The sequence below is a fragment of the Notolabrus celidotus genome, chromosome 4 (assembly GCF_009762535.1).
Source record: "Notolabrus celidotus isolate fNotCel1 chromosome 4, fNotCel1.pri, whole genome shotgun sequence".
Taxonomy (NCBI): domain Eukaryota; kingdom Metazoa; phylum Chordata; class Actinopteri; order Labriformes; family Labridae; genus Notolabrus; species Notolabrus celidotus.
This window is the reverse complement of record NC_048275.1, coordinates 33,269,501-33,281,982: the sequence shown is the minus strand read 5'-3', so window position 1 is coordinate 33,281,982 and position 12,482 is coordinate 33,269,501. Positions and strand designations below refer to the sequence as shown.

The 12,482-nt window shown below is 41.7% G+C and overlaps 1 protein-coding gene across 16 annotated transcripts in view; it reads left to right on the top strand.

The window, feature by feature from the left end:
- The window catches only part of LOC117811190 (regulating synaptic membrane exocytosis protein 1-like), a 144,325-nt gene that overhangs the window by 34,950 nt on the left and 96,893 nt on the right, over nucleotides 1-12,482 (top strand). For all 16 annotated transcript variants that reach the window (XM_034681313.1, XM_034681304.1, XM_034681314.1 and 13 more), the window contains exon 3: nucleotides 9,520-9,730. In XM_034681313.1, coding sequence (XP_034537204.1) covers nucleotides 9,520-9,730 — 211 coding nt within the window. The remainder of the gene's footprint in view (nucleotides 1-9,519; nucleotides 9,731-12,482) is intronic.

The window sequence follows — 12,482 nt, the reverse complement described above, 5'->3', positions numbered from 1 at the left end:
ATAAATGATAGTCACTTTTGACTGTGTGAGGTTTTGCAAGATTATCAGTCTTTAGAGTGTGGTTCTGGTTGGTGGTGATTGGTGAATGGATTATATTGGTGTGTGCTGTGTTGTTCTGTTCATATCGTTGCCCTCCATAGACATCAGGGTGAGATAAAGAAGGAGTTTGAAAATCCTGCACAGCCACTGCTCAGGTTTCATGAGTGAAACTATATAAAACTTCAAATGAGCGTAATGTGGGCTTTTAGGTTTTCTGCGCATACTGCTTACAGACTAGTTTTGAATTGGAGAACTTACTTGAGTCCAAATGTTTTAGCTGTTAAGGCTGATTTATACTTCTGCGTCTCCCCTACGCAGCAGGGGCTGACGCGGACATGAGCCCCACATACTTGTGCGTCGGTGTGTCTGTGTCGCGCAGCAATTCTCCGCCAAAACGCCTGAGGGCAGTGCGGTCTCTCTGATAGCCGGCAGCCTGCTTCCGGTCTCTCTACAATCTCTGTTTACTTTTCCACAGATTCAGAGCGTGTTATGTTAATCTACAGCTGATACATGTTGCTGTTTATCATGCAGACATGATTACATGAAGAATAGAGAGGAGGAGATGAAATACATGGCCGATGTGCAGCCGATGTCCGGGATCCCGGAAGTGCTGTAAATGCGGGAAAGACAAAGCCGCAGAGCGGACCAATCACAGGGCTTGCGGTCCGCGTCGGCTCTATGTGGAGTTACATTTTGGAGGAGGTGCACGTCAGCTACGTGCGTAGGCCTCGGCGTAGGTACGGGAGCTACGCGGACCCCTGGCGTAGGGTACGCCGTTGATTCAACGCAGAAGTATAAATCAGCCTTTAGTCCTTCGAAACGGCTGTATGAGTTTGATCATGCTGCTCTATTTTTTTCCCTCTATCCATCTGTCACTTTCTTTACCTCCCTCTGTCCCACTCCTGGTCACAGCAGATGCCCCTTCACCATGAGTCTGGTTCTGCTTGAGGTTTCTGCCTGTTAAAGAACATTTTTTCTTGCCATTGTTTCCAAATGCTGTCAAAGACTTGCTCTTGCTCACACTTGATTAATGTCAGGCTTTTGTAAATAATATAAGAGTGCAGCCTGGACCTGCACTTTTTGAAAAGTGTCCTGAGATAACTTTGATTTGGATTTGGTGCTACACAAATAAAGATCGATACATTGATTACTTTTTGTTCAAACTGAGTGTTAGCCCACAATAAAGGTTAAATAAAATAAATCCACTGTGAACATGTAACTAGTCACACTGGCTCCACATATGAAGCCTGTCCTGTATGTTGGTCTGACTGAACAGAACCAGTTGGGACCGGCACAGTGTGAACCATGGATCAGGAAGTAAATCCTGCGGTGCTGCAGCAGCAGGTGACCTCTCTTTAACCTTTGGCTATTAGTCCCAGGAAGTGTGTGTGTGCACTTAACATCATCAGCAGTGGGTTTCCATTATTGTGTGCGAGTGTGTGTATGTGTGTGTGTGTGTGGGCAGGTGTTAACATTTCCCTACTGGGTCCTTAGGGTCTCTGATGGGTTCCTCTCAGGGTGTATTTAGTTTGTCCTGTGGAACACAAAGAGCAATGTGGACTAAACGACTGCATATTGGACCTCCTTTTCTCTGGCCTCTGCTGCCGCTGCTGCTGGGATTTGTAGTTTTTAAAGGCTGAGCTGATGGGGGAGGAGGCTGAAGCACTGAGCCCCAGTCTGTAAGTACTGTAGTTACAGGTGATTATACGACAAGCTATTCTTATTTCTTTTGGACCGATGGATTAAATACGGAGCAATGATTTTATGTGAAGACATCAGAGCTTGTTTTTAATTTGTTGTCCAACATGGCAGCAGACTCAGTTTTTCTGTGCATAGTTTTATATTATGTGCACTATTACAAATACAGACAGTTATTGACTATGTCTTCTTCAGTAACACTAAAACTTCTCTAGTCAGCTGTTTGACCTATTTCCATCTATTCATGCACTGTTCTGATTATTTTAAATATCTGTGAGCTTTCTCTTTTGATTTTTTACACTTATATTTGGTGCTCCTCTAACCTCACTTCTTATGTTAACTATTTGTCTTATTTGACGTATTGTTCTGCATTTTATATCCATGTGAAGAACTTTTTTGACTAGTGTCTGAAAAACATTACTGAAACAAACATTACTGTTTGAATTAAAGCTGTTTCAAATAGTATCAAGTTTGAAATAATCAAACAATGTGAACACATTGGTATTTTTGTGCAGTTCCAAAGTGACGAATAATTTTTCTATTTGAGTATGTTTTATTTTAAGTAAGATGTGCGAGTATCTGGATTATAAAAATTCTACATTAACTGTATATTTTGTGATTTACATGACCCTTAAAAAACGTTATTGAAATAATTACTTATTTATTTTTGATACTTTTTAATTGATACTTTAATTTTTGTACTCAAACTTAGTTTTCAAACCATTGTTATGTTGTTTGATTTGGATGATCTGTTTCATAATAATGATCATTGTTGCTAAGCTAAATGCTAAGTATATTCAGCAGCCAATGATAAGTTATTTTAAAGAGATCTTTTAGATTTGGGAGGAAAAGCAAATGCATTAAAGGAGCAGTTTCCCTTTTGATCTATTCCATAGAATTTCACATACTGCAGGGAAAATCTGCCATATTCAAAACACAGACAATATTTGATCTGTTAGATTATTTTGAATCTTAAAAAATGTTAGCTTTTATTTATCTGAATTTCAGTTAACTGTGTATGATTTAGTAAATTGGGACTGTCGGTGTCAGTCTGATGCTCTGAGGCAGCTCTTTATTCTACTGGATCATGCTGTTAAAGGGATATTCAGCAGATCTCAACCATACCTCTGTGAATTTTATAGATACTGTCTAAAATACCTGAAGTAGTTTGGTGTTTTTGCCTCAGCTTACAGCTCAGTCCACCTGCAAAATCTGTAGTTCCAGTACTGGTGCTGTCGTATGATGTGACTGGTTTCGCCTAGAAGGCTATTTTGTATTTGAGTTTTAGTGTCACTTGTATTACTGTCTGGCTACTGAACTGTTCTATGAATGGGGTTTTAGATGCATGCATATGCATATGCAGTTGACGATGCATATGCAGATGCAGATGCAGATTTGGTTGCAGTTGCAGATGTGAATGCAGATACAGCTGCAAAGCATCCTGGTAGGGAGAAAATAAGGGCTGCATATGCCAACATTACATATACTGAGGTTTAGTTATTGTTAGATGAGGGTCAGAAGCTAACTCAATCGTTGTGCCTTCACTGTTCTACCTTTAGATAAACACAAATCCAGTCTTGTTTTTTAAAACAACCTTCAGCCTAGCCTTTTCTCAGATATAAAATGTTTTAAAAACTGAAAAAAAAAATGTTTTAAGAGCCTCTTTAGCTGATTGTTACAACAAGCACTGAAGAATTTTACAGATTTAAATGACTTCATTTATCATCAACGCTGATTGGGTGAACAAGAAGGTGGAAGAAGTTCCCTTTAGGTCAGTGTGTCTGAGGCACATGAGGTGTCTCTTCTGTGAGGATATTCAAGTTAGATTGTGACTGACTGATCTACCAATCCCTAACCTCCTCTTTAGTTCTTCCTTTTTCTCATTCCTGTCATCTCTTCCATCCTTCTGTAAGCTATGTTTCTCTCCTCTTTTCATTTTTCCTCTCCTAATCTCCTTCACTCTGGTCTCCTCGCTGTCTTCATTTGTTTTTTCAATTAGACAGATTTTTAATTCATATTAAATGATTCACGGACAGAATACGATAAGCCATCGTCTTCAGCATCCTCTGTAAATAAATATGTGATTGTTAGAGAGCTGCCTGTTCAGATGATGTTTAGAAAAACTATCCTGAGTGAATAAAGTAAAAATAAAGCGTGTGTCCTCTCCTCCTGTGATTCTCAGCCCGTCAGTTCCTCTCCGGTCCGTTTCCCCTCTATTTGCTCTCTCCTCAATCTCCACAGTGTGAAATCCAATTAATCAACATACTGTAACGCCTTAGATAAAACCAATACTCTTCTCCTCTCTTTCTCACATCGATCTGAAGAGTTCCTCGAGTCGGCAGAGCGGCCTGAAACACAAGCAGACACACAAAAAAAAGTTGATTGCACCAAAACACACAAACAGTATGGAGAGGATGGCGATATCGACTGGACGTAATGCAGCGATTGTCTCCTTCATTCTCTGGTTTCTCTTCACTTTTCCAATCCTGTCTTTATTTATTTATATATTCACCCTTTCATAAATCCTAAAACGGTTTCTCTTTATCCGATCAACCCTCAACTTTTGGATTTGCAGTCAGTCATAACTGTGAATGGCTGGAATTTATTGGATTAAATGAGCAGTATGGGGTCGTTATTTCATCTGGTCCATCTGTTTCTTCAGTTAAGACTCAATTGTCCCCCCATGGATCGTATGGTTTGTAGCCAGATGATAAATAGGGATGACTGATAACTTGATAACTTGGTGATCCCTGCATCTTATCGATGGTGCCACCATGAACTTAACATAACTGATTTCAACTAAACTGCCTTTGATCAGCATGAAATGTAAGGATGGACTTTACCGACCTCCTGCCTTCTCAGCTAGCATCATCAGTCGCTCTACTGTTAAAACGAAAAGGATGTGAAAACTCAAAATGTCAAGGCAACTGTCTGCACTAGATTTTTGCGTTTTGAGGCTAACTAGAAATCTTAGATTTGAGTGAACTGATGAGTTTTGGTTGAGATAACTTATCACTCATATGTAGTGTAACTTAAAGTTTTGAGTTCTACATACTAAGAAGTGAAAGTTGTGCCAACCTATTATTGTTTGTTCAGAAAATGTCCCTTTGTTACTACATGTTACTGCTCCGTTTTCCCACTTGCAAGGTAGCTAGCTAATGTTCAAGGCGGCTAACTATTGGTAATGACCATGCTTTGCTAAACTAACTAACTAAACAAATTAAAGTTACATTAACCGGTGATCAACTCACCATCAATCGACCAACTGTAAAGCTAGAGTTTCAATCAAGCAGCAACCTCCGGTCTCAAACTATGAAGCCCATGCGGAAGTGTTATTAACTGCAATACATCGAAAATCCGCTTGAGGCTGGCTGCAGAAACACCGGAAACCACATAGACATGAATGGGAAAAAGACGATCTTTACAGCATTAATAAACATGTTTACAGCCTGGTTCAAAAAACAGCTTGGCCCTAGGTAGCTAATCTCTCTATCGGCACACACTGTACGGGGGGGAATTTTTTTCTAACGTGACGGTTCAGAAGATATTAAGATTACGAGTTTTGCCCAAATAAGGACATAACTGACGTGACTCCCGGTCGGGAACACATAGCTATTGGCTAGGAGGCTCACACTACGTCACACTCTGCCTGGTTGAGTTCCGCATTTCCAATATGGCTGCTGCCGTCGATTTGCTTCAAAACAGCACTCAGGAACAGATGGGTGATGTCACGGATACTACGTCCATATTTTATACAGTCTATGGTTTCAACACAATACTCAAACAAAACACTCACCTTTAGGGCGATCAAATCCACACAGGACAGGAGAGATGGCGCCACATGTGGGAAATTGAAAGTGTGGAAGACCCCTGTAGATTTGAGTTGGAGACCCCGTTTTTTTTTGCCTGAAGCATACTCAAATAATTTAGCCGAGACTCAAACCCATAATTTCAAGTTTTGCCAACCTAACTTATGAAATGAGACCAACTTTACCCAACAAACGTAATGCAGGTAGTTGAGATAACTACTTTGATGTAGTTTGCAACAAAATGGAACATTTTTTGTTTACTCAACAAAAAAATCATTTTCAGGCCAACAATTTTAATTTTTAATTTTTACAGTGTGCATCCGGTTCATTGTTACTTTGAATCCAACTAACTTTCTTTATACTCTGACTTTTCCTTCAATATCATCATGACGATTAAAGCTGGGGTTGGTAATCAGATTTAGATACACTTTTTGTCATACTGGTTAAAATGATCTTTATGTCCTGATGGCAATCATTACATGATGTGTTCTTAAAAAAGAGTGAAAAAAAACTGCAATCTACAGCCAGAGTAAACCTGGGAAAACACCAACCAATCACCGTTTTTTGGCTCCCCAAATTTTAAACCAATCAAATCCCGTCCTGCCGTTCTGCCCTCCTCCTGCGCGTACATTTCCCCGGCGTGCACTCCTCCGAGTCCCCGTCTCCTGCCTCTACTTCCCCTGACTCTATTTACTGCCCCTCTCGCTTGTCCTCGGGCCTGTCCCCTCTGACCTGATGAGGTGCTTTGCTCAGGACTGTAGTCCGGATCAGAGTCTAAAAAGCTTTCACCAACAAGCAGAATAATTAATGACGTTCAGTAAGTCCTACAGAAAATATATATTTATTGTAGCGTCCGTCCGGACGCTGTAGGGATGACGAGCCGATTGGTGAACACGTTGAGCTTTAATAACCGGTCACTGTCGGCCGTGATCACGCCAACCAACAAAGCAACAATCAATGTTTGAATGAATGAAAAACTTCTCCTCACACTCTACACCTCTCCTGATGCCTTCACTGACCGTCAACAGTGTAGGAATTAAGAACATCTACACTGAACACGTTTAACAAACAGTAGAGCTGTTACAGTATTATATATGTGTTATAACTTTTCTCCTGATATCGTGTCACCGGTACAACTGGATAATGCTAGCATGACAGTTGTGAGTACTAACAGCAGCCATATTTGTTTGTGTTTTTAACTTTCACTATGATAATGTTTTGGTGAGGACCGGTTTTGAATCAGTCACGATCATATGGTCGAGAATCAGCGGCGCATGTGAGCGGGGGGGCGTCATTTTGGAGGAGCTCCGAGGGAGGAGGGGAGGGGTTAGACGGAGTCCTGAGGAAAAGCTACATTCAAATTCATGCTGGTTTTCCGAGACTACCAACCCTAGCTTTAACTCAGAGTAATTATTTTTTGTAGAAACTTTTAGTTGGAGTAGAAGTTCAGCTCGATTCTTTGATGAAGCCTTGGTATAGTTTTTAATAACTTCATGCCATCACTACCTCTTTATCTATTGCCATCTGTTCAGTGTTTGTTCAACACTTTGATGAGCATCAAACAAAAACTACTTTCAAATATCTTAAGCTGCAATTTTTTAAAACTAATTATTACAGTAGACAATGTTGACATGAGGGAACTAAGCACTGCTCATCGCCTCTGTGGCCACCAGGGGGCCACCGAGAGAGCATACAAGTTTTATTTTCACATTTTACAGACATTCATTGGGAAATAGTTATCCATGCTACTCGGCCCAAACTCCACACTCACAGACTTTAAGGTGTGTTCCCTGTAAGCGAGTGTTTGCTGCTGTCCCGCTATCAACACATCAAGTTGGAGTGCTCTGATGTCAGACTTTTTACGCACTTGTAGTGAGTCCGCATAAACGCAGGCTGTCCTGTGGCACGTACCCACAGAACACTGCCAACTAGGTGAAGTGAAGGACATGACCGTCGGTCCTCTGTAAATGGGGCTGCACAATTATGTAAATGATGGGAGCATGGGCATGATGGGGAAACCACACATAAATGCATCTGCTGGTGACAACATGTGCTTCATCATTGTAAAGTTTTCTATGTATGTTAAAGACAAAATGTTACAGTGTGTGAGCCTTTAAAATGAATGCAGTGGACATGTGTGCAGATACAAACAGCTGTTTGAGAAACTGTAGCTGAGCTGTGGTGATCAACTGGCTTCATGAAGTAGTTTCATGCTACAGTAGTATGACGTCTCATATCTCTTCCTTGCATCCCTCCATGACGCTCTGGTGGGAGGGACTAAGACGCAAGGAAAAAATGCAAGTGTGGGATGCATGGACACAATTTTTCGAGAACTGAGATGCCCCTATGCACTCACTGACTTGCAGACTCTGACACTGCACACCTAATGCTGTGTTAGTCCAAGGCTCCAGTGCTTAGGCTTTAGTGTGGAGTTTGAATTAGGCCATCGCCAGCTACCTTTGTTGCATGTCTGCTTTCCTTGATTTTTTTTATTACTTCATCTTCTGTCCAAAAAAGCCAGTGTCTCTGCAAAACTTAAAAAAATGTTGAATGAAACATTCCGCTAAGGTTCAATCAATACCTGCAGCCTGTTTTAGAGCTGGTGTCACATTTATGTCATTCATTCACTCTATCCCTGTACATTGTGATGGAGGCACAGTCCGTCAAACCTGCATTAGGTTACAGTCCTCTCCTCTGCATTGATGGAAAGCATGAGTCTGACATTATGTGGCTACATACTGATAATACCTAAAATCTCTAAAAGTAGTATGGGAGGTAGAATCTTCAGTTATCAGGCCCCTCTCCTTTGGAATCATCTACCAGTCAGGGTCCGGGAGGCAGACACCCTCTCCACTTTTAATAGTAGGCTTAAAACTTTCCTTTTTGATAAAGCTTATAGTTAGAGCTGGCTCAGGCTTGGACCAGTTTTTGTCATGCTGCTATAGGCCTAGACTGCCGGGGGAACTGGCACACTGACACACTGGGATCCTAGCTCACCCCCTTCCCCCCAACCCCCTCATCACTTACTTTAACGCTGCCGGTCCCATTAAAGTTACTAACCATAGACCTTTCTGGAGTCCCTGAGCTCCATTGTCTCGTGGATTCCTCTGAGCTGCCGTAGACGTGCTCCTGGTGCGGACGATCTGGACTCCAGCTGATACGGACGTGCTGGACTCCAGCGGCAACAGCTCCTACGACTCGTCTCATCACTATCACTTCTCTCTCTTACTCCCCTCTATCTGTCTTTCCACACCCAACTCGGTCGAGGCATGATGGCTGTCTAACATGAGTCTGGTTCTGCTCGAGGTTTCTGCCTGTTAAAAGGAAGTTTTTCCTCACCACTGTAACTAGCTAAATACTGCGATGTGCAATGCTCATGATGGATTAAGGTGGGGTCAGACTGAGTCTTACCCTGTCTTGGTGTTGGGTCTCTGTTCATAATTTGACATAGAGTGGTCTAGACGTCCTATGTTTGTAAAAGCGTCTTGAGATAACGTTTGTTGTGATTTGGCGCTATACAAATAAAGATTGATTGATTGATTGATTGATTGATTGATAATAGGCAGGGTACCAAGGCACAAGAGAGCCATATCTAATTCTACATTGGTGTTTGCAAGCCCTGGTGTTAGCATGCTAATACCTTAAACTGAGATTACAACAGTTAATGATGGTTAGCTATAGGCTACTTGTCATCTTTAGCTGCATAGTTGATGATGTTATCATGCTAACACCCTGATCTAAACGTGAGACTATGCTAACAGTGATCTGTAAAATGTCAAAAGCGACACAATGTCATTTTTTGGATGTTACCATGCAGATATTTAACATGTAGCCTGAATCATGGAGACAGGAATATCCATAGACACTTAACACCAACATACATCAAATTACATTCATTGTCCACTAATAGCAGAACACAATCATCTCTCAAAGACGCTAAATATTTATGTGTCCCTCCTGTTTTGTCTTCCAGAGGTATCCAGCAGCAGTTGTCAAGCTACAGGGAGACGGTGATCCGGCAGGCCTCGGTGGCGGCGAGCTCGGCCGTTCACCGGGACGACGCGCCAACCTGCGGCATCTGCCACAAGACCAAGTTTGCAGATGGCTGCGGGAACCTGTGCTCGTACTGCAAGACCAAGTTCTGCGCCCGCTGTGGGGGGAGAGTCTCTCTGCGGTCCAACACGGTAATCAATCAATCCAACAAGTTTTCCCCCAAATCTTCAGTTTGTGTTCTGCTGGGTTTGGATGTTATGACTCTGAACCAATGGTTTGAGTCACAGTCAGTTTGGTATGTTTGAGGTCATGATCATCATTGAAGAGGTCAATTCTTCTCAGTTTTATTGTAAAGAGGACCAAACTGATCATTACTGCTAACTTTGAATGGATCTTTGGTGACTCTCTCTTCCTGGAAGAAAACGCTGTGGAGTAAAAACTAAGAAAAATGTTGTAAAGGTCAGGACAAGTCACATTCCATTATACTGTTATCATGCTAGGATGAAATGAGATGATGAGACAGATGAGATGGATGGAAGTATAACACAAACTGAATGATGTGTATGAAAGGGCCAGCCATAGTTTTTCCTTTTCCAACATAATTTCAAATACCAAGGACCAAAGTGAACCACAGACAGGTGCCAGATTAAATGTATTAAATTTGTCTTTGAGAATATTTCTCTCATATAAATAATAAAGAAAAAACACCATATACTGTCTAAGAATATGGATGGCACAACTGCTCCACAAAGCAATGCCAAAACTTATAGAGCTCCTCCTGTTGACTGGCTGCAGTACAGGTAATACTAAACCCAACTCTTCCATTATAACAGATGGAACATGGCTCAAACTAAAAAATTTAAAAAATAATTTAAATCAAAACTTTTTCAAACATGCTTTCAGTCACAACATTTAGTTCCTGTCGTGCAGATTTATGAGCAGATGTTAACTTTTCAGAGAAGTTACATTTTAAGTAGTTATTTGATGCTAAAAAGAGGGGGTGTGACATCATGATTGACAGCTCTGTTGACAAATGAGGCTCCTGCAGTGTTCTTTGTCAGATTATCAGAGTACAGGAGGAACTTTGTCTGCTTCAAACCAATACAAGAATCTGTACTGACCTGAGTAGTCTTTGATGTGTTAGTAAGTCAGCCCGTAAACTGAATGTGCTTAGTTAGTGAAAGGTGTGTGATATCAAGTCAGCAGCTTATTAAGCCACATTGCTTCTGTGCATGCCTTGGCTCTATCCAAGCAATATGGCGGTGCCTGCTGTGGTTGGGATCTTGGCTTCACTTTAAGAATGGAGGCATGTCATCCATAATCATATACAGTCAATGTATCATGAGTAGAGTTAAACTTTCAGTTATGAGAGGAGAGTTTTTTTTTAATCAGAAGATATTGTGATATTTCAACTTCATTCTCAACATACCAACTTCAATTTAATTCTCAGTATTTTTCTCGTAAAGCAAAAAGAAACAGTTTTTTATCTTTTATTCATATGCCCAGCCTCATAGCTTTTAACAGATCTAAAGAAAAAGGCACTTGTAATTTCTATTTTTTAAAGTAAAAGATCAATACAAATCTTAATACATCATACCCCACTGTATATGCATTAAGAAATATCAAAAAAATATCAACTCACTTGTTTAACTTTTCTGATAATCCTAGACTTGTTGAAGTTTTCTGGATTCCAAACTATTTTACATACTGTTTTTTTACGTTAATAAAACTAAGTTCCGGGCTGCACGGTGGTACAGTGGGTAGCGCTGGTGCCTCACAGCTAGAAGGTTCCTGGTTCGAATCCCCAGCCGGGCAGGTGCCTTTCTGTGTGGAGTTTGCATGTTCTCCCCGTGCATGCGTGGGTTCTCTCCGGATACTCCGGCTTCCTCCCGCAGTCCAAAAACATGCTCACCAGGTTGATTGATCACTCTAAATTGCCCGTAGGTGTGAGCGTGTGCGTGAATGGTTGTCTGTCTCTCTGTGTTAGCCCTGTGATGGGTTGGCGACCTGTCCAGGGTGTACCCTGCCTTCCGCCCGAAGCCAGCTGGGATAGGCTCCAGCCCCCCGTGACCCCTAACGGGATAAGCGGTCAAGATAATGGATGGATGGAAAACAAAGTTCCTAATTATTACATTTCACACATTATGTTGAGTGTTCTTTTGAAATAGTGAAACTGAAAGTATTTCATGTTGGATCCTGTTTCCTTTTATAGCATGTACAGTTTTACTGTTGGTCCAATCAGTCTAGAGCAGGGCCTCAGGTGTTGGAGCCCGGGTGGAGGTGATGAGCCGTGTGTTTGAAAAGAGAGTGTATAGTATGCTCTGTGTGTGTGAGTGTGTGTGTGTGTGTGTGTGTGTGTGTGTGTGTGTGTGTGTGTGTGTGTGTGTATGTGTGTTGATATATACTGTAAATGGGCTCTGTGTGTGTTACTGTGTATTTATTTTTGTCTCCACCATATGTGTGAATGCTTACGTGTGTGTTTGTGTGTGTGTGTGACCCAGGCAGGAGCTGGTAAAGGTTAATTGGGCATTAGACTGAGCTGTGGACGAAGAGGGTGGTCTCCCACTCCGTCTCAGCCTCCCAGGGGTCCGGAGGTGCCCTATACACACACAGCAGGGTGTAGGTGTGTTTTTGTGTGTGTGTGTGTGTGTGTGTGTGTGTGTATGTGTGTGTGTTGGCATCAGAATACAAGTCTTCCTCTGAAATAAGTGACGTCCTTCTCCCACTCTTTTCCCCTCCCCTGCATCGCCAGTGTGACATTTAATGACCTCAAACACTCAAAGACACACAAACACACACACTCAAAAGCACATCCTAATTACTGACATGGGGAGAGTTCAGCTGTGGGGTCCTGGGTGGTGCTGTGGGGGCTGGCTGCAGCTGCATTTAGAGGAAGAAGGTCTATTAAATGTGGATGTTGCTCCTGAACACACACAGGAAACA